The following is a 22,673-nucleotide window of genomic DNA, read 5'->3' as shown; positions in this document are numbered from 1 at the left end:
AAGAGCTGGGAAAGGTCAGTTACTGATCACCATCATGGGCAAAACAGACTCAAAGCCGGGATACTAATTCAATTTATTACTACACAGGATCAGAGCAAAAGAGCAAGAAGTAAAATAATCTTAAAAACACTTTCCCCCCACCTCTCCTTCCTTCCATGTTCTCCCTCCTCCCCCCCCCCAGTAGTGCAGGGGGATGGGGAATGGGGGTTACAGTCATTTGTTGTTTCTGCCGCTGCCCAGGGAGAGGAATCCCTCCCCTGCCCCTGTGGGGTCCTTCCCATGGGAGTCAGTCCTTGATGGATCTCTCCAGCATGAGTCCATCCCTCGGGCAGCAGTTCTTTCCAAACTGCTGTCCCGTGGGTCACTTCTCCATGGGGTGCAGTCCTTCACAAATGAGCTGTACCAGTGTGGGTCCCCCACAGGGGCCACAAGTCCTACCTGGGAAAAACTTGTGCCAGCGTGGGCTCCTTTCTCCACGGGCTGCAGGTCCCTGGCAGGACCCTGCTCCATCTTGGGCCTCCCCACAGGGTCACAGCCTCCTTCATGCATCCACTTGCTCCAGCATGGGTTTCTCCATGGGCTGCAGGTGGGTCTCTGCACCCCAGTGGTCCTCCATGGGCCGCAGGGGTACAGCTGCTCCACCATGGTCTGCACCACGGGCTGCAGGGGCCTCATCTCTGGCACCTGGAGCTCCTCCTCCCCCTCCTTCTGCACTGGTGTCTGCTTTGTTGTTCCCATGTTCTCACTCCGCTCTTCCCTGTTTGGAATTTTTTACTGTGCGATAACTTTCTTTTCTTAAATATGTTATCATGGAGGCGTTACTATCACTCTTGATTGGATTGGCCTTGGCCATCCTGGAGCCTGCTGGTATTGGCTCCATCAGACAGGGGAAGCTTCTAGCACCTTCTAACAGAAGGCACCCCTGTAGCCCCCCGCTACCAAAACTCAGCCACAGAAACCCACTACAATAGCCCATAATACTGATCAGCTAATACTCTTACAGATATTTGGGAGTGGAGAGAGCAAAGCTAAAAAAATGATTCATCAACTGTTTCCTGAAAATTTTTTGACCTTTACAACCTGACTAATTCCAGCCTTTTCCATATAAATAACCTTTACCTCCCTGTTTTTCTTTCTATTTTGCCATACAGAACTTTTGTCCTGATTCACTCAATCTCACCTTTAAAAACAGAGACCTGCCTAGGTCTAAGTAAACTTCTAGTTTATTTTTGTAGCCTTTCCTGTATTAACTAAAATTAGTTCATTATCAGTGTGTTGTGATTTAACCCTAACTCTATCCCTGCCAAAACTAGAACACAAGCAAAAACAAGTGGCAATGTAGAAAAGCCTTTCAGCAAGAGAATACCAACCCCTAGTAGCAAGATGAAGCTGAACACTTGCTTTCATCAGCCCACAAAGCCAAGTTAACTGCCAGATGCCAAAGACACATGATTTGCTACTGTACATAAACAAAAGGTATTCTTCTCTCAATTTTGGAGCATGATGAAGCATCCAGAAGCAAATCATAATTTTCAAAGTGGAGAAAGTAGCTACTGATGAGGTTAGCTTTGATCAAGCTTTCTGCAGACATCAAGTGCCAGCATCACAGCACCTGATCTCAGAGAAGCTCCCTGTTAGCAAAGCTTTGCCAAAAAACCCCAATATTATCACAGGGCAGAGACATCACCCTTCAAACTGAACTTCTTCCTCTGCTGGAATCAAAAAATGCAGCACATTGATTCACAGGCATACAAATTTAATTTTACTAACAAAACTGCTGCACAGATAATGATACCTTTTGGAGAGTATTAGCCTTTTGCCTACTGTGTTCTTCCTTGTCATGAAAGGGAGTTTAATTTAAGCATTTCTCCTTGAATTATGTTTTTTGCTTTTCTTCAATGATAAAACTTCAAAGACAATTCTTATTTCTTACTTGTTAGTCATAATGCTAGGAATGCTAAAGCAGCAATATTAGCCTGTTCGCTTGGAATAGAGAGTTTTAAAGCATAAAAGCCAAATCCCTCTGCTGCCCCTCCCTCTCAAGCAGAGGATTTCCACCCCACTCCCAGCAAGCATGTATCACTCAACAGTGTCCATCAGCCAGCTGAACGTTAATCCTTACTTTGTTCAGGTTATTTCATTACAGAGCCTCAAATACTATTAGTGCCAACACAATGGAGATTAGACCACACAGCTGAAGGAAGGTGGCTGCCCACCACTCCTGGCAGCAGCCTAGTCTTGGAGTTAAGACAACAATGAACCCTTACTGCTAACCATCAATTTGTCAGTATTCTCAAATGCTTCAGTTAATTACTAGATTTCACAAGCTAGTTCCTATTATCCAAAAAGGTCAGCCATTCTCTTCCCAGATGGTCTCTCTCCCCTCCCAAAATAAGGTTTCCACTGAGTCAACATCTGCTAAACCTTTCCTAATTATGCAGCAAATAGCACCCGTCACAACACAAGTGTTGCTGATATACATTAAGTGCTGCATCAGAATTCTGCTTCCTTCTGGTACTTCCAACAAAAAAAGGTTTATGATCTTTCACTTAATGTGGACTAAAACCACTCCATGAAACAAAGAAATTACATCCTATTTCAGCCCTCAGAGGTAACAGCACCTTGTTTCTTTACTGCACACCCTACGCATCTACCAATAGTTGCACCCTCTTTAAGAAAGTAGAAGTTAGTTATATTCCAAAACAAGGATTTGATTAAAAGTTCAGAACCATTTTCAGAGAGAACTAGTATAGTTCATTCTCCATGAGGAAACCCCCCCCCACACACACATCCAAAGTCACCTGTACTAACATCATTTTTCACTTTCATATGGCTACTGCTTTTGTATGCATGCCCCCTCACGAGTTGGCTTCATATCTTATTTCTGAGAAAAGGCACCTAAAAGAAAATCATGTCAATACCTATGAGAAAACCTGCACTCTATTACTATGCTGTGTGCTAATTTGGTCTTTTGGGGTTTGGTTTGGGGTTTTGTTTCTTGGTTGTTCTTTTTGGTTTTGTTTTTTTCTGTTTGTTTGGTTTTTAAATAAGAAAGTCTTATCCTACTTTTTTAAATACTGCTTTTACATTTCACAGGATGTTAGCACGGTGACCACTAGTTTTCGTTTATGCTTTTAATGACCAGTTTCATGATAGCTAGCAAAGAGTAATGACACCAACTTTCCTACACTGACAAGCTAATTATATTGAATTGTGTTTTCTACAACAATACTGTGGGGGTATAAATAATTATTCCTCCAGAAAAGCAAGCACTTCCTTCTTCAGGAGTAGAAGCGGTATTGAATATTTTTCTGAATCTCCTGATACATCCTAAGATACAGTGTAGTTCACTGAAACTGCACTAATTTTTCTTAAAAAATTCCTCTCACCTTTGAGGAAATTCAACAATTTTGTTCTTTCCTTCCAGTTAACTAAGACACACTGGCCAAAATGTTAGTATAAACTCAGCGGAAATTTGAGACTACATAGGCAATTTACCTGAGAGTAGGACTTTCCCACCTTAAGGGGAAAAATGGAGAGGTTTATGCTAATTGTTTCTTCATAACATAAAGTTATCATAAGCTTCCAGTATCATCTCTGCATTATGTCATTGTCCCTGAAGAAAAGCTTCATCGCTTTTTTGTAGAATTTAGACTTAACTGTTTCAAAAATAAAGATTAAATAATTTTGAAGTGTAGGGGCTTATGCACGGAGGTCACCCATCCCTCCTTTACAAACTCATTCATGAATGCTGTCATGTGAACAAGTTATAACAACATGAAATCAAGAAAAGTTTTCAAGTGTTAATCCTGTTTTTCAGCCCTTCTTCCTGTGCTTTGAATACAAAGGAAATGTTTGAAATGGTCAATACAATGGAAATACTAGAGAAAAACTCAAAGACAAGAAAACCCTGAGGAATTAAATATCAGTGCTCCCATAAGCACTTACTATTCACAGCCTCAGAACAACCTTACCACAAACTGGAAGCGTGAAAACATTGCAGGTAAAATGATTACTTTTCTTAGAAAGTGCAAGCTATCAAAAAACCTACAAATACACAAAACTCGAATAAAATAAACAAAAAACATGTATAACAAGACAATATAACCACTTTCAATTCTATTCCCAGATTTTCAGAAGTGGAAGTTATCAGTTACACTGCCTTCAAACAAGACCCACATCCATCAAAACTAAAAGGTAATGCTGAGAATGAGCAGAGGAAGATACATAAATCCAAGTGAAAAAGAATCTCAGTAATTAAGGCAACACATCTGTGGTACCCTATATATAGTGCCATATAGAAATACCAGATAAAAAGTTTTTTGTAAAATTATTTTTTTCTAGTTATTAATTACTTATTCTGTGCTCACACTGAACAAGGTATGAGTTTCTTCAGTCATAACATTATTTTGCTTCCACAGAACCAGAAGCAAATATGAAAATTCTGCAATTTAGTGTAAGGGAACACAATTCTAAGCAGAAAAGGAAACTGTCTACTTAACACTAAACTGAATAAATAGAAGCTACACCATGTAGATTTTATGGCTGAGCTGAAAGCACAGGATTGGAATGAAGGAAAGACATGTAGGCCGGAACATTCTTCATCTATACACCTTCTGGCATGCTCAATTTTAAATTTGGAGGTTTTAAAATTAAAAATTGCAGAATAAAAGTTTCTGGAGTAGGTATTAAAAAGCCATAGATATCACTTTATTTGGTAGATTCATCACCTTTTTTATCAGGGAACTGAAGAAACCTAGGCTCAGCAAGCCCTTTAACTTAAGTTTTCTGAAGATTCAGTTTAAGCTGATGTGAACTCAGTCACTGATACATAATAAAGTATATTATAAATTATATAAAAAATCTTATACCTTATAACTGTATCTTATACCTTATAACAGTCCTCTGCATTACAGGACAAATACCGTGTTGGAGATTGACTTCTTAGGAAAAAAAAAAGCACAATAAATAATCTAGAAAGCATTGGTTATAAATGCTCAATATGCACTTCTGTCAATTGCATCCAGTCATCCACACCTTCCTCATTTGCAAAGCCACCCTATTCTATGGCTCTTGTTCTTTCAGATTATTTTCTCTTTTTTTTTGAAAAGCGATAAGGCAGGAGAAAATGAGCAATGGACAGTGGACAATATATTAGATCAGTCTGTAAGCCCTTAAATATAGAGGATTATATTGAAAAATCTAATACTAAAGAAACTTAACAGTTTCTGAAACTCTCATAAGGAAAATTATATTCTATATAAGCTAAAGGTTGCTAGAGAGATGTGCTTTTATGCAGTCTTCCTTTTTGTAACACAGTAATCTCTTGACTTTGAAGGCCTACGTAGCATAACTGAGAGGCAGTAGGAGGTGTACAACATGGTGATCAACACGTAATTAGCTCTTAAAAAGGTACAGCTTTGCTTTCACACATAATCGGGCAGACTAATATCAAACAGTCCATTTCTGAGCATTATTAGACAGAGGGCCAAGAAGGCTTTTGAGAAGCTGGGCAATTTGCAATAATATCAGGAGCATGCTTATACTACACAATGTAATTGTGCAGAAATTTTTAATTTAGGTGAAAAGAACCAAAACCACACTGATCATTGTAATATATTTTGATGCTGCGTCAAGTTCATACTATTCTGTTACCACAAACTAAACTCAAATATAACATCTACTGCTTCTTGCAGACACATCAGCTTATTCAGAGCTGGCTTTAATACCTACACGTGGCTTGAAGTCAATAGATAAACTTACAAAGATGTAGTGCGACGGAACAACATTACGTTGAAAGACAGAATCATAGAATAGATTGGGTTGGAAAAGACCTCCAAGATCATCAAGTCCAACCCCTGATCCAACTCCAATTACTATATCATGGCACTAAGGGCCACGTCCAATCTCTTTTTAAAAACCTCCAGGGATGGTGAATCCACCACCTCTCTGGGTAGGCCGTTCCAATGCCTGATAACCCTCTCTGTAAAGAATTTCTTCCTAACATCTAATCTAAACCTCCCCTGGCAGAGCTTGAGCCCATGTCCCCTTGTCCTGTTGTTGGTTGCCTGAGAGAAGAGACCAACCCCTACCTGGCTATAACCTCCCTTCAGGTAGTTGAAGAGAGTGATGAGGTCGCCTCTAAGCCTTCTCTTCTCCAGACTAAACAACCCCAGCTCCCTCAGCCTCATAGGACTTGTGCTCCAGTCCCTTCACCAGCCTCGTTGCTCTTCTCTGGACCCGCTCCAGCACCTCAATATCCTTCCTGAACTGAGGGGCCCAGAGCTGAACACAATACTCAAGGTGTGGCCTCACCAATGCAGAGTACAGGGGAAGGATCACTTCCCTGGTCCTGCTGGCCACACTGTTCCTGATGTTACTATATCCATAGAAAAAACTGGAAGTGAAGGAAAACCTTCACTACAGTTACTTCCATAATGATTGATACAAATCTATGCACTGTCCCTCAGGGTCTTTTCACACGGACAGAAAGGACATTAAGCACACAGGTAGCCATGAGGCGGAACAACACTCAAGTAGTCTTCACCTTACATTATTAGGTTCTTCCAGTCTTTCCACAAGCCTGAAACACCTTCAACTCCTATGTGGGACAAAACAAACCATCAAACCAAAGCAAGGCAAAAAACCACCTCTAAGTTGAATCCTTTCAAGGAGAACTCCTGAGTAGCTTTCAACAAGATTAGACACCAATCATGAATGAACTGAAGGTACAACTACAGCAATAGAAAATCCTGAAAGAAACCAAATGACTAACAAGCTCCAAGAAGTCAGAAAACAACTGGTAACTTGGCCATGAAATTGCTTACCTCTGTCTGTGCGTTTGATAAATGTATTATGACACCCCCAGGGCTGTCCCAGCATTTTCCAATGAATGTTATCCTTTTTCTTTAAGATAATTTCTACTTTTCCTATTTTTTCAGCAATATTTACTAGAAGAGAAAAGGTTTCACATTGTTACTTTTAGCTACACTTTGTAAAAAAAAAAAAAAATTCATTCCTCGGTTACAACTAAATTTTAGAAGAATTTAGAAGAAATTTCTCAAGACACATGTAGTTAATCCACTAAATTAGAATATCAAATTAAATATACTTCTACCTATCACTCTATAATGTTTTAGAGTGCAATTAAAACAACAAGCACTAATTTAATATGCATAATTAATATACTTTATTTGCTAAATAGATTGTGGAACTAGGACAGCTTCACAGCCCATCTGGTCAAGAAAAATGCTCATGAACACAGAGTCCTCATGTACTGGAAATTGGTAACTACCACTACTTAATACTTTCTTTTCGAGGCCATTTGAATGAATTATTAAATACAAGAAAATCCCAGTCTCAGCAAAGAACATTTTACAAATACACAACAGAACTAACTTCTAACTATTTTAACATTTAATCATATTCAGAGGGATCAGAGCACTATCAACGTACTACTTTCACATGGCCAAATGCCATCATTTAAAAAAAAAATTATTCAGTGTTATGGCATGGTTTGATTGACTGTGTCAGGACCTGCTGGTAAGTAAAACTGTAAAGTATCTGAAGACTCAGAAAAATAAACTAAAGTTCCACATTCTGATATTAGAATCACAGAATATCATGACTGGAAGGGACCCACAAGGATCACTGAAGTTCAACTCCAGACTGGGCTATCCTAGAAGAGATACAGAAGCGCTGCAAGAGACAGAAATTACCAGCCACTTCTTCTGAAACTGCATGATCCAAGTCTGAAATAAAGACAAACAAATTCTATGTCAAGCAATAATAAAATTATATTCCAGTCATCATATATACATATATAGACACACACTTATGTATACACCTACACTGTAAGTCTAGGAATATTGAGTGAACTAATGAGCCTAGAAACCTATGCATCTTTATTTGGCCTTGAAATTTTACTCATGACTTCTACAGGCCTCATACATAAAGGCACCATTTTTCCCATTACTTTTAACAACGGCTCATATAAAGCTACTAATCTTCATTTATGTAAATTATCGCACTTGTCCTTTTGAATAAGACCATTTTAACAACTATAAAAAACACACTTGAAGAAAAATTTTACACAACTTTAAAATTGATTTCTTACTTCACTTTAGTCTACATGTAAAACATTTAGTACACTTAACAAATGAAGATATGAGATGATACACAATGTAATTAATTTACATCAAGGTACTTTAATCATCTTAAATGAAAAAGGAATAAAATATTAAGTAGTACACGTAAAATGCGTATGGTCTAATAAAAGGGTTTGAATAAAGTAGAATGAAACTTCAGTATTTTCAACTGCAAAATTACAATACCTACCAACTTCTACAAGATATGAGTAGTCATCCATGATGATCTCTCCCCTTAATCGTTTATCTTGACAGTCAACTATCACCAACTCTGCATTCATATCCTTTCACAGTCAAGGGGGAAAAAAAAACACAACAATTTTTATGAACTTCTTCCAGAATTCAAGCTAGATCACAACTGGATTTTGTAATTCTCCTTTTTACTTACCTTCTGCTTAGTATATATGACAACGGTGATTAAACTATCTGTTTGGAACCAATCATAACTGTAAAACAAAAAATACAATAACAAAAAAAAAAAAATAGAATTTCTTTGGGCATATCAAAACATATTTAAATCCAAGTCTTCAAGAAGAGCATCTTTCATGAATTTACAAGCCAAATACATTACTTACTATTTTTGAAGAGGTAAGTCCAAAGCCAGTAATTTTGAAAACATTACTAAAGTAACAGTGTAATTATGCATCCTGATAGTTAGCAAATTGAAGTTAAAATTATATGTCATTAGTTTTACTTAAAAAGCATACGCACCCTCTTTGCAGTATATGAACCTTTAATCACCTTTAGGAGATGATTAAAATCTTGACTCCAGACAAAAGCATTAAAGAAGCAGAGTGACTTCCAAGAGTTAAAGATCTGATGCACATACCACAAAACCATCTCCCTTCATCTCCCTGAATCTAGATTTTACATTCATTCCTATGTTCCCATGCTGCCCAAATCTTGTAATAAATCCAGGTAAAGTAAAAAAAAAGGAAAGCCTTCAGATGTTAATTATTTGTACGGCTTTACACTTGCCAGGAAGTAACTTCTATCTACTGTTTAGACTACTGGACCAGAAAAGCAGGCAGAGAGGGAGGATGATCCCTCCGGTAAACATTCCTGACAGCCAACACATTCTAGGCTGCACATCTTCCAGTCACATCCAGAATATGCCAGACACACGTGGGAAGAAAGGGAGCAAGGTTTGGGGAGCACTTCAGAAGATAAACCACATTCCAGTTGTTTACAAGCCACAACATTTTCTGACTGCATGTAACTAGTGCAGAGATCACACACTCACAGGAGATTTTCGCGTCAAATGAGAAACTGAACCTTGTTGACTCAAGGCATCACCGAGTAAAATGACACCTCAGTGACAACAGTAGGTATATCACAATGAGATTTTAGGGCCTGCTTCGCTTTGCATATTGTAGAAACTTGAATACAGCTATCACATTTTACTATATTCCAGCTTGAAATGAAGCACATTTTCAAGGCATGGCTATATGTACATCTATGGACAAATTAACTGAAGTCAAAAAAAGTAATCAGCCCAGCTGGAATCACTTTCTAGAAGTTTCCTCAAGAAGCAAACCTAAGGAGTCTGCAAATATAAGTCATACACTTCTATACAATGCAAGGAGGCGCAAGTGTTAGAAATCAACCGAGCAGGCCAAGAATAATCATTTGCCTATATGACCTTTGGTAAGTTGTTTAAACAAACCTCAACTTTCCTACTTCTGAGAGGATGGTGATGACATATACTCATTTAGCTGAAACATCGAGAGCTAACCATTGAAGAAGTTGTCTGCATGTACTAAGAATTGCACAGAATTTTTAAATAGAATGCTCAACAGCCAATGAAAGAAAAAGGCTTACCTTGGAGTTAAGTCTTTAGCGGAAGAAGCTAGTACTTTCTTCTCAGGAAGCATACCTACAAAGAGCAGACAGCCAATAAAATACCTGCTGGGATGCTTGCTTAATAGAAATACTTATCAAGTATATCTGGGGTTTGGTTTTATTTTTTTTTAATTGAATGTTCTAAATATCCCTGAACAATATTTAATGGCTTTATTTCCACAGGCAGCCAAAAATAACCATGTACTTTTTAAAATTTAGTTTTTATTCAGCATTTTCTCTTGGAGAGCAGGGTCCTAGAAAATGAAATTCTACTTCAGAAATTAAGAGTTCCATACACCACAGTACCTGTGTCTGCAGCCCTTCTGGTACATGTGGCTTGATCTCAGTTTCACCTGTAACTACCCTGTGCTTTTACACTTCGTGATAGTGAAGCACAAGGTTATCTGAACGAATTTCCTTTAACAGAACTATTTGTTTATACAATTCAGATGAATAAATTCAATTTGGCATGTCTGATCTAACCTAATTCACAAGTAAAACTTCATGTCAGTCAGTTAAGCAAAGATATCAACCTTAATCTTTCAACTTAGCACTTTCCTAGGAATTTTCACAGAATTCAGCTACTCTAAGTATTAAACTTCACAAAACAGTCTGAAAAGGCCTTTGCTAGGAGGCAACAGTTGGTCAGTCTTTAAAAACGTCAACTGTACTAATCTCTGGCATGATAGAAACTGAAAATATTTGGCAAACACTTGAGCACAGAGACAGATAAAAGCAACTGCAACCCTTCATCTATTTAACACAAAGAAGTTAAATAGAATAATGATGGAGGAAGCTGCAGACTGAACAGCTGGTAAGTGCTGGTTCCAAGCCCATTCAAAGGCAAACCTTGCAAATTTGAAATGGCTATGCATAAAATAATTAGCACCTGAATTCTCAGTTACCCAGATTACTATCTTCTAATTGCCAGTAAGTTTTGTAGTATGACTACAACCTTAAACACGGTGATTGAGTGGCTTCACCACGTGGGAAGTAGATAAAAACAGAGAGCCACTCCAGTCCAATCCAATCTGTTGAAAATATTTGATCATCCAGATGGGAGAATTAACCCAAAGCAATTAAAACTCAGTCAAATTACTTATTCTTTGATTCTTAATTACTCCTAAGTACACACCATCTGCAGCTGCCAAGGAAGCTAAATGGCAGAGCAGTCAGATCATTGCAAAAGAAAACCAATCACATAATGATAAAAGCCTTCTCAAAGGCTAAGCCTTTCTTGAGGACATACATCATATGCTTAGGTTGGCCCCCACAGATAACAGGAATTCATGGTCATACACACTTCAGTTTGCTTTTGCAGGTCAACAGAAATATATAAGCAGCCACAATAAAATAGAACATTCTGGCAAACAAAGTTATTTATGAATTATTCTGAAATACTGTAAGATGCTACATGAAAACAAGAATTAACAATTCAATAAAAAGACAATGATTCAGGTGATCAATTAAGCAAAGTGCTGTACTGGTCATGGTGATCATAAAGGAAAGCTGGTGGTGAAGCCAAAGGCTGATGGCAGGTATGAAATGAAAGAGTTTAAGGTAACCAGATGAACAGCAGAAATACAACTCCGCATCTCAAGGGAGCAAACTTCAGCTTGTTCTAGGAATTGCTCTGCACAATCCCATGGGACAGCAAGTGCAGTGATAATGGTTCCCATATTATCCTCATAGCCACACTGGAAACAGCTGGGTTTGACAGGAGGATTACAACCTGGATAGAAAATTAGTAGAACTGACAGTCACAAAAGGTGTGATCAGCATGCAAAGTCCCACTAGGGGCTAGTTACTGTTGGCATTCCCTAGGGAACAGGGAATGCTGATACTGTTTCATACTGTCATTAGCCGCCTACAGGGAACACACTGTCCTACATTCAGGAAGTACATGAGCAATAACAACTCATGGAAAGCAGCCAAACCATGCACGGTTATGGCTACTATTCAAAGGGACACAAACAGACTGAAGCAATGGACTGACAAAAGCTCCATGAAGCTCAAAAGAAAATGCACAATTTTGCACCTTGAAAGAATAAAAAGAAATTGATGCAACAAAAAAAAAAAGGGAGACCTGACAGGAGACAGGATAGAAAAGACCTTTGCAGAAAATCTTCCAAGCACTTTGCAGACAAGCTGAACTTACTTGGTCATCTCTTACCTCCCTTATCTACACTACTCTACCGCAGTCTTACAATACTTCCAGACATGGAATTCACAATACCTGATTACGATTTTGCCTTTGGAAATTTCCACGGTTCACTGGAGCCTCAGCATTTGATTCAAATACAGAGAGAAGTCTGGATAAACACTGCTCATTCAATAATATTGAAATAAGTTTAAGATTCGTTCACTATTTTGCTCCAGGTGAATACTTACCATTGAGCTGCTTCTTCCCTTCAGACAGAGTACAAGAAATCTCTAAAAGCATTAAGAAAAAGCAACAAGCATGACAGTTAAGAAGTTACAGCACAGTACTTGCACACATCATGCCAAAGAAATTAGCCAAACTAAGAATCTCCAAATAAACTTTCCAAAACATTAACGGATTGACCAGGACACTTCAGATATCAGGAAGTGACAAATAAATGCAGCACTGATTACCATTCCAAAAGATTATGTCTAACTGAAAAACCAGTATGTTACAAATGCCAGAAGCTGCACAGCACTGAAAGACAAACATCAAGGATTTTTGTTTGTTCAAAACAAACATCACAGATTATGTTGTACAACTATAAACTTCACAGCTACAAGTTTACTGAATCTGTTAAGAATTCCAATGACACTTGCCTCATGACATCACATAGTAGAACATGAATCTGACCGTCCCAACCCTTGGAAATCTAAACCCAATCTTTGGCAGAAACACAGGAAAAAGAATATCTTTATATAAGCTTTTTCTGCCAAATGATTTTATTTGTCAAGGTAGTATCTGAATTCTTCATTAAATCTACAGTATGCGGCAACTATTAAAAAAAAAACTCAAAAAAAACACTAGCAGAAAAAAAAAAGTACCAAATGGATAAATCACAGTGTCAATTTATATACAAGGTGCTCAACTCTACCAGAAAGGCACCGCAGCCCCATATCCTTTGGTTCACAGCAAATCTGTGGGGAAACTAGCCCTCTAGATACACCCAGGCCCCTTTCTGACCTTCTCTACATTGCACATCTCATAATGTCCCAATATGAAGGTCCATTTTATATTCTTTCCTATGACAGCCAGGTTTGGGGAAGGGAGAGAAACAAATCTGTTCTTCCTGCTCCCTTTTACAAAAACCAAAGTAGGAATGTTTCTCATATGTTCTTCCAAATCCTTCCCAGTGCTCTGCATCACACCAGCCAGTGTTAGAGGAAAAATGCTAGACAGAAGTTAAGGAAGGTTCCTAGAACAAAGCATTAAGCATACAGCATTGCAAAATTAATTGAGAGATGATGAAGAATTGACTTCATTAGCGGCTTTCATGTTGTGCCATTATAAGGTAAAAAGAAAACTCTCCACAAATTCTTGGTTGAGGCAATATTTGTCTGCAAATTCTGCTATACATTACTTTAAGCTTTCTGCCAGGATAACAAGTCATTCATAAAGACTTGTTTCTAATGAAAGGTAATTTTTTGCATTCAGAAGTCTACTCTCATTTCACTACATTATAACACAGTGCACTGAAACTGGCATTACAATTTTAAGGACTGCGTGAGGCATACTGAAGGCAGAGCCCTACCTCTCTTCCTTGGATGACACCACAGCTCTCAGTCTAATTTCACTGAATAAACAATAATACAACATGTATTCTGACTCACAAGCTAAGTAATCACTGAAGTAATACAGGGACTTAAACTGACGTGCCTATGCAAAACATTAGCAATATTAAAAAATACCAGACAACAAACTGTGCTAATGTTTACAGCTGAGTACCCTGAAGAGAAGGCAAGCAGTTTAATTCTGCACAGGTTTGCTGAGAGAGATTCTGAAATCATCTCTTACATACCTGGGTACTGTGCTGGCCTTCTCAGCATGTACAAACACTACATGTTTCAGTGCACAGATCCACTGTAACACTACAGAAGCAACACTTCAGAATTTCCTGTCAGTCACTACCATAGCATAAAGCAGCATTCCCAAAATACAAGTCGGCAAAATCACTATCACCAGTATTTTCAAAAAACTCTTCTTAAAAAGCCTCAATTGTGCAAAGACAAGCTTCAGCTTTCTCAAGCAGTTCAGTGAGCAAATCATCGCAACATCTTCCAAAAAAACCCACCAGAACACAGGAAACAAAACCTAAGCTGAACGACAAATCTTCCAGCAACGCCTCGACAAAACTACATCTACCTTCCTAGCTCTGTATTGAGACTGCATCAAGCATCAAATACCAATGTTTGCCCTATTAGCAAACACTCACCCTCTGTCACAAAAAGAAAGCAATGCAATCCTTAATTTGAAGTTTTGTGTTCCCTCTATACTTAATTTAATCCTATATTCAAAAACATGCACCTTAACTTAGTAACTTATTCTTCTATTTTCAAATGCAAACTTTGCAGAATATGGTCTTCTGGAAGGATGTGAGACTAGAATTATTGCTGGTTAATAGTGAAGTTAGCCAATCACATTTTTTGATAATTCAACAGAGGAAGAGGAATAAAATAAACTTTGAGAATTTTACTGTGAAGAATTTCAGAGTGTCCAGGAGAGTGTCCAGGAAAGGTAATGAAACTGGTGATGGATTTAGAGAGTAAGTCATATGAGGAGCAGCTAAGGAAGCCGGGGAAGAAGCCCCAGCTTCTTCCCCAGGAAGAAGCCTGGAAAAAGGAGGGTATAGGGTGACATTATCACTCTCTACAACTACCTGAAAGGAGGCTGTAGCCAGGTGGGAGTTGGCCTCTTCTCCCAGGCAACTCGTGACAGGGCAAGAGGAAATGGCCTCAAGCTGCACCAGGGGAGGTTCTGGTTGGACATCAGGAAGAATTCCGTCATGGAAAGGGCTGTTAAGCATTCGAATGAATTGCCAAGGGAAGTGGTGCAGTTACCATCCCCGGAACTGTTCCAGAAACAACTGGATGTGGCACTCAGTGCCATGGTCTAGTTGACAAGGTGGTGATCAGTCAAAGACTGGACTCGACCTTGGAGGTCTTTTCCAATTTAAGTGATTCTGTGCTTCTGTAATCAGTTTCTTAATTAATGAAATTACATTTTTTCAAATGGCTAAAAGACACACAGGCAACAGAACTGGTTTTATACAGTTGGCAACCTTTATCCCGTAAATTTTACTACAGCAAAATGGAGAGAAAAGTCCTATTAAAAAGCAAAGCAGAAAAAAAGGAACAGCAGAAAATGGACTGTCATAGCTGGCAGGGGAAAAGACATGTTTATGTTTTACTGACTGGCTATCACAAGAATTCCTTCCAGTTGCAGAAAAGTTAGATTAATGAAATCAGAAAAATTCAGGTTTACTTTTAAATTTCTAACTCAGCTGACAAAGTAGCAGTAATGTATGTGTAATCCCCCAACTCCATGAGGCATTTATGCTGTCCAGGCTTCTCCATACTTTGTAGCATTTAGCTCAAGAGTTTAACACTGGAATTAGCTACTTAGCATCACGGAGATGGAAAATGCTATTGCCCTTCATATACAGATCAAACTCAACCTAACTGCTAAGGGGATGCGACCTAAGCACTAAGCAAGTGTGCAGTGCACTTTGTCAGAAGTTGAAGAGCTACAAGATGGCTGAATTTGTGAACTAAAGGATGCCACAGAATTGGAGAAAAATAGTTGCAACCATTAATTCTTCTATGTTTTTACAGCAGCTTTGCTAAGGGTCAGTATTGAGTAACAGTGTCTGCTTCCCAGATAGCAGGAAGCTTTTGGCTGTGGACTACAAACCAAAAGAAATACTGCAAATTAAAGTCTCTGGAAACTATCACCAGTATTTTAAGACAATATACTACATTTCTTGCTGTCCTGGTTCAGAAGAGTTTGTTGTATCAGCAAAAGTTTCTCTAATTAAATTCAAACTAAAGGACCCAATGAAGTGTTCTGGAAAGGATAACTGTCCATAAAGTGTATTCAAATATGTCAATATATATGCAACTTGCCAGACATATATCTAGTGCTGAAATCATGAGATTGAAAATACTGACTGGTATTTCAAGATGAGAACTGCCTATGACAGTTTGTCCCCAGGGATCAGAAGAAGAAAGAGAGATCTTGACATCTGTTTTCTAATGACTAAAAGAAGAAACTTAGAAGTACATTACTTAAAAAAGTCTTCATTCATAAAAACATTTCATCCTCAGTTGTCTGCTGCAAAAAAACCCGAATATATGCAACAGCCTTCACTCCATGCAAGAATAGAGACTCTCCTTAAAAATATGATGATTTAGAATTTCTCATAATTTCTAGATAAATTTGGAATAAAGCATCATAGAAAATATTTCATTCTTAAAAAGTCTCACCTTTTGGAGCAGCAATAGGCTTGACAGCCATTCTCCCAACTAGACATTCCTTCAGCATCGACTCGTAATTTACCCAACGATGCACCTATGTTAACAAAATATTTTTTCACAAAACTGGTAAATCTGACTATGTTGTTCTATCCACTGAAATACAAAAGTTCATTTTTGTACAGTGACTAATATAATTAATTTAGCAGATTATTTTTTAAACACATTAAAACTCATTATTGCATCATTCAGTACTTATTTTTACTTCTATTACAGATAGCAAGTGTAAAAAAGTAGGACCATGAAAATGTCACAATAGTTTAATTTATTTATTTATGCTTTGCAGTTTTGGAACATCATTACCTTGAGCTACAGAATATACTTCAGAAGAGCATTTTTATGATGTATGCTATGCAATTACAGAATAAAAGCCTTGTCTTTACCACAAGGGTTATTAGTCTTGTTTAGACAAGTGAAGGGAAAAGGGATGACGGAAACAAACATAAAGAATAGTAGTTTAGACACAAAAACTCTTCTTACTAAGTTGGTGTATTTCTGTTTGTTTCTGTCTTACTATCACTGAATTATTTGGATATTCCCTATTTTAGAAGTCAAATAAAGTGAAGAAAAAGCAGTAGCTTTACAGACCAGAACTGGAGAACTTGCAGAGGAAATGGATGGCAGAAAAGCCAATTCTGATAGGGCATCCAGGATAACATCACAAGAAGAAAAAAGGAAACAAAGTGTTGCATGACAAATTTGAATGGTATCTAGACTTAAATTAACTTCAAACTGAACAACCTAAAGAGGTGAGATAAAGAATCCCATCCACAAGTTACAGTTTCCTCATACACAAATAACAGAAAGAAATAAAGGATTATGAATGACAATTAATTTTCACAAAAATTTGAGAAACACTAGCAACCTACCAAACTCTTAAAAAAAGATCGATATCCAACAGACAGAGAATGCTAAAGCAGAGAGGAAACCAGAAATGCTTCTGGGAACAGGAAAGACATCAGCCAGAAACAATAAAAGTGAAAAGCATATTTTAAGGGTCTGTACACTGCTTTCCATTCCCACGACAAAACAAACTAAAAAAAATAAAAAATGCAGCAAGCATGTATATGCAGTTAGTAACAACTAGAGGAGCTTTCCCAAATATTCCTGATGTCGAGACTCCTGTTTCCGAGTACATCATACAATGACCCAGCCACATAATTCCAGGTCACAACTTGATACTGGATGAACTTTTAGGAGAAAAACTCCATATATATGGAAATCAAAGAATTATGCCCAAATCTAACACTTCATTTGTGAAAGGACTAACCAAGGATAAACTCAAAGCTAAAACATTATCACATCTTTACATTGTTAAAAATATTTTGCAAATAAAGGCATGACATACTCTGACGCACAACATGTAAGGAGGTAACAGATTTCCTTTCAGGAACAGATGAGGCTTTCTTTCTGCTCTTTCTCAGTTTATTAGATAAACCTAGTGAGTCAAGGAGACTCAAAGAATGTCTGTTTCTAAAAAACACCAACTCAGTGAATCAGCTTTTAGAACACCAAGTTTGCAAGCAATTCCTTGCAGAAAGCACACCCATGCTGCAGACCCTTTATTTTCTGAGTGTTTTCAAAATATTTAAAGAAACAGTAGAGACCAACTGTCATCTTGTGATTTGTTCAAAACCACTTAATAGCAGCTCCAGCATTTTTTCTGACAATGTAGTTGCCAGGTGAATAGACAATTCTACAAGCATTTTTCGAAAAGCGAAAGCTCTGAAGAAAAAAGGTCTCTCAAATTACAGCAATTAGTCATTGTAGCAATTTATTAAGAAGGTGGTATCTCAAGTTCTTGCTAGCTTTATTGCTACTTCTGCTAAAAAAAATGGTCTAATTGAAGCATCATTCCAACAACATAAAGTGGTATTTTCATTAGTGTTTTTGGTACAAAACTTAAAACTCTTTCAGCACACGTGTCACTCTGAGCAGTAACCCACTGCCTTTCCTTAGGACTGAAAAAGTTAAAATCACCATTTCCACTGGAATGCCCTAAAAATAATTAGAAAACATGTATTCTTCACAATACAGTAAGTGTCATTCGCTGCCAGTTGTTCTCACCTGATCAAAGAGATCTGTACCATCAGTTCCTGCTGCTTTCATTAGTTCATCCTCACCACCAGGATGATATTCCATGTATGGTGTGACATTATATACAAATCCTGAAAAAAGTGGAATATAAAAACATGAGCAACATTTCTGTGACGCCTCTTATCTCCAAAACCAGTGAAAAGGTTAGCACACATTAAAGAGCAAAGGTAAACACTAGACATTTTTGGAACAAACAGTGCGACTTTGCAAAAACAGAAACATAAGCTACACAATTGTGTAGGGCACCAGAGGTATCTTATTATACAGAGATGCCAATCCTACAATGCCATACCACTTTTCCCAGTGAATGTCTGAAGATATCTGCTGGGTCAAGACTTCAACCTAGAAGCTGAACATGACGTATCCTAGCTAGGGGGTAAAAGAACCTGAGGCTGGTTTTAACAAAGACATAAAATTGAGCCAGCTAGTGTATGGAATTATTTTCACTCTTCTTTCCAATTAAGTTATGCCTGAATTCTTGTCATCATTGTTTCCCTACCACCCATCATCTATGGAATAAAATGCCTAAAGGAATAAACTGTCTTCCATAAGGAAAAACTGTCACCATCAGCAAGAAAACTTCCATTCTTCAGATTCAGCAATATAAGAAATTAACATAGCTTATGCTCATTAAAGGTTTGCACCTCTGGTACAAAATCTGTCCCAGCAAAAGGGGTCAGCATTCTTTCTACACTTCCAGAGAGATAAAACAATGTTTCTTCACAGGTCTGAAATGATGAACTCTAATTACTGTTGCTATGCAACCAGGATAATTAGAGCCTGAAAAATTCAGCTATAAACAGATTTAACTACATGTTAACATGATTATTACAGGCCTACCTAGCAGAAGAGTTTAACATATTTAACATTATCAAAACAGGAAGCTGCCAAAAGTAGCATTATGCCAGTACTTTCAGAGGGAGTTTTTAAGATATTAAGAAGTGCACGTTAATTACATCAGAAGGAGAGACAGGCACTCAGCACTGAGCCAGGGGAGACATACTTGGGACAATCCTAGTTGAAAAGAACAACCATCCCAATCAAAAAAGGAAGAATCTTTGCATATTTTATTGACCTGCTCTTCTGATGGTTGTATTCACTGTGCCATCTTGTGTGCAGCACCGATTACTGCACACAATAAAGCATAAGTGTCAACAGAGGTAAGACCTCCCGAATATTAGTCAAATTGATCACCAAACTTCAGAAGCAAAAGAAATCTCATTTCTATACTCTTCATGCTTTTTTTAACTCCCCTGCCATCCCTCTTCCTATATAAATTTGGGGCACATATGACAGCTTTCTTAGATGATTATCACATTAGATTTTTGATCAAAGTTAACTCTGTTCTTGTTTTACTTCACATTCTTCTCATGAATTTCTGCTCTTTAGAGACACAGTCTATGACTGCAGAGACCTCATTTAGCTTTTACACAATTATGTTATTTTACTACTTGTCCACATATGAGGTCTACAGATAATCTACCAGGATTCTCAGTTATGATGTTTTTATATTAGTCGTCTGACAACAAAAGAAAAGCAGAGATGGAAAAATTTAAAGAAAGATACAGAAGCAGCTTGACAGAGTTCTTGTGAAAACCAACCTTAGAGATGCATTCAAGGAAGAATATGAGATAAAAACAAAACAAAAGCATTTTAAGCAGTAATTCTGTCTGCGGTAGTACATGTCCCTCTTTCAGAGAGAAAAATTAACAGATCTCCTTAATAAACAAGCTTTCTTTAGCTCTCTTCCCACTATAGTTTTGCTAGCACGTGCAAGAGCAGCACAGACCATTAACAATCCTATTATTTTGTCCAAAGGACAGTACTGAATGACATTTTACCCTTACTTTCACGCTCATCCCCTTTAACACCCAACAAAAACAGTCACCCTCCAAGAGAAATTCTTAACTGCCTTTTTCTGAAGTTAAGACATGACATTATATCAAATATCAATGCTGTTCCTTACCAGATCAAAGTTACCACTAAAAGAACCACTCTTCCTACAGAAATGTCACATTAGCTATGCTGATCCCCTTAACTGTGCTGTTATTTCCTAACAAATTTAAGGCAGTATTAATGTATTTTAGCCTCTAGATGATTAAACTGAAGAGCAAAGATTTTACTCCTTTCTGTAGGACAATTAGGAACTCCATTTGCAGCCCTGAAAATACTCTTCTAGCCACAGCTATTGCTCCAGGCCATCTTTTATCCACTTTTAACACTTTCCGCTTTTGAGCTAATATTTAACTAAAATAATACCATAAATAGAATAGCATAGTTACACAGATATTTGTTACGCTAGGTAGACTACAACTGCCTTACATGGCAACTGTCATTTGCATTGCTAAGTTTTATGAAGCAGTGTGTGGGCCTTGCACAATTATTTTCCAAAGACCACTCTACTGGTTTAGGCAACATTTTTAATATTTATATATATTTGGATGCTTTAAAACAATCACTGAAACCAATCAACTGCAAAAGATAATAAACTGTCCAAGACTGAGGAGTGTAACTACATGCCAGCATTTTCAATGCCTTATTCTTGCTAAGCCCTTGTTATTTGATGCATTGACTACAATCTTGTGGTTTATCACTTTCATTTGCAGATATAAAATAGGTATAAAATATGCCCACTTGAAACACTTCTTATGAAAGGTCTGAAAGCAAAGAATATCTTTGTGATACAAAATCTCCAAGTCAAACACAGTTGTGTCCAATTATGTCAAGATTACACTTGGTCTAAACACTGAAGGTGCATAGTTTGTTTTTGGGTATGGTTTTTGTTGTTGTTTTGGTTTTGTTGCTTCTTCTTTAAGTACAGAAAAGGGAAGCTAGGTAATAAATGCAGAAGTAATATCACAACAACCAACCTCTTATACATATCCAGCAGTCCTCCCTTTTGTTGTGCTTAGCAAGCTCATCTTCAGTCACTTCAATCAGCCTCCCTTTCAGACCAGTCAAGTCCTTCCCACTTTTAGTTAATCGAATCCAGTCCATAAGACTCCTTCCTGGTTTTAAAGGTACCTGAAAAATACCAAATGTACAAACATCACTAGACTCTAAAGAAAGAAAAAGCCATTAAATACACTCTTCTAAGCTCCTTAGGAGTACTCAGACAAAAAGGAAATAACCTAACTCATATTATTCATTGATATTTGGGAGCCCTACTCAGTAGTAAGGGTGCTTAAAGGAAGTGTTCTGGGTAGTAACCCAGATACAGAAATTATTGAACATCACCAAACATTCAGACTCTTCCCAAAGCAAACTGAAGATACCAAATCTGCCTGGGGCAGTAAAAATTTTTTATCAGTATCACTTTGAGACATGGCCTGTAAACCTACAAGCAACAAAGAAGGGAAATTTGAAAATCATGATAAGGTATTACAAGGTTGGAACGTTCACTTTCACAGCATTCATAAAGACTTTCCCCAAGCCCTAAAGCCACTGGAAAACTCACCCAGAGAAAGCTGGGACTGAAGTCTAGTAGCTTACTAGAGGCCATGGCCTGCCCTGAAAAGCAGAGCAAGATCTTCAGGATGTTTAACACGTGCCTTTTCAACACCACCACAGGCTGTGAACCCCTTTGATCCAAACTTTAACAGCAGAAAAACGTTTAAAGAACCCTGGACTTACAAAACTACAGGAAAAAACAGAAGCAAAAAACCCCAAACTACAGCATGCATAGACCCACACTGCTTAATGGTACTTCAGTCTAAGTCTGTTGTCCAAGCGAGGTCTGCAGACAGTAAGTGTTCTCAAACCCCTCCCAAGGACGAAGACACAACATATACAGCATGAGCTGCACGCAGGAATTCCAGGCTGAAATTCTCCATCTCTGCACAGGGCGAACAGCCCGGGCCGGCAGCGCAGGAAGCGTTACCACCACCGCCTTCAAACGAGAAGTGCCAAGTGTTTTCCAGCGACATGGCTGAGCTGGCCTCTCACCCGGGGCCCTGCCGCGGTCCCTCGGCGGCTGCTGGAGTACGAGACCGCTCCAGGAGAGTGTCCGGAGGCAGTCGGGAACCGTCCGGCAGCCAGCACAGCCCCGCCGGGCGGGGCCAGGCCACGCACGCG

The 22,673-nt window shown here is 38.1% G+C and overlaps 1 protein-coding gene across 5 annotated transcripts in view; it reads right to left on the bottom strand.

Annotated features, from left to right (window-relative positions):
• Window positions 1-22,673, bottom strand: part of LOC113947877 (cytochrome b5 reductase 4) — a 35,788-nt gene that overhangs the window by 12,940 nt on the left and 175 nt on the right. Inside the window, exons 1-10 of one of the 5 annotated variants that reach the window (XM_027645001.1) lie at window positions 22,545-22,658; window positions 21,470-21,623; window positions 18,570-18,670; window positions 16,455-16,539; window positions 12,381-12,422; window positions 9,969-10,023; window positions 8,536-8,593; window positions 8,338-8,431; window positions 7,719-7,751; window positions 6,828-6,950 (exon numbers count right to left, since the gene is read on the bottom strand). In XM_027645001.1, coding sequence (XP_027500802.1) covers window positions 6,828-6,950; window positions 7,719-7,751; window positions 8,338-8,431; window positions 8,536-8,593; window positions 9,969-10,023; window positions 12,381-12,422; window positions 16,455-16,539; window positions 18,570-18,670; window positions 21,470-21,596 — 718 coding nt within the window. In that variant the 5' untranslated portion in view covers window positions 21,597-21,623; window positions 22,545-22,658. Of the gene's footprint in view, window positions 1-6,827; window positions 6,951-7,718; window positions 7,752-8,337; window positions 8,432-8,535; window positions 8,594-9,968; window positions 10,024-12,380; window positions 12,423-16,454; window positions 16,540-18,569; window positions 18,671-21,469; window positions 21,624-22,056; window positions 22,134-22,505; window positions 22,659-22,673 lie in introns of those variants that run through there. The other 4 variants (XM_027645002.1, XM_027644999.1, XM_027644998.1 and 1 more) reach the window with 4 other exon arrangements.

Source organism: Corapipo altera, unplaced genomic scaffold (assembly GCF_003945725.1).
Source record: "Corapipo altera isolate COAL_440 unplaced genomic scaffold, ASM394572v1 2, whole genome shotgun sequence".
NCBI classification, from domain to species: Eukaryota; Metazoa; Chordata; class Aves; order Passeriformes; family Pipridae; genus Corapipo; species Corapipo altera.
The sequence above is the reverse complement of the archived record's forward strand: the minus strand, read 5'-3'. Positions and strand labels throughout refer to the sequence as shown.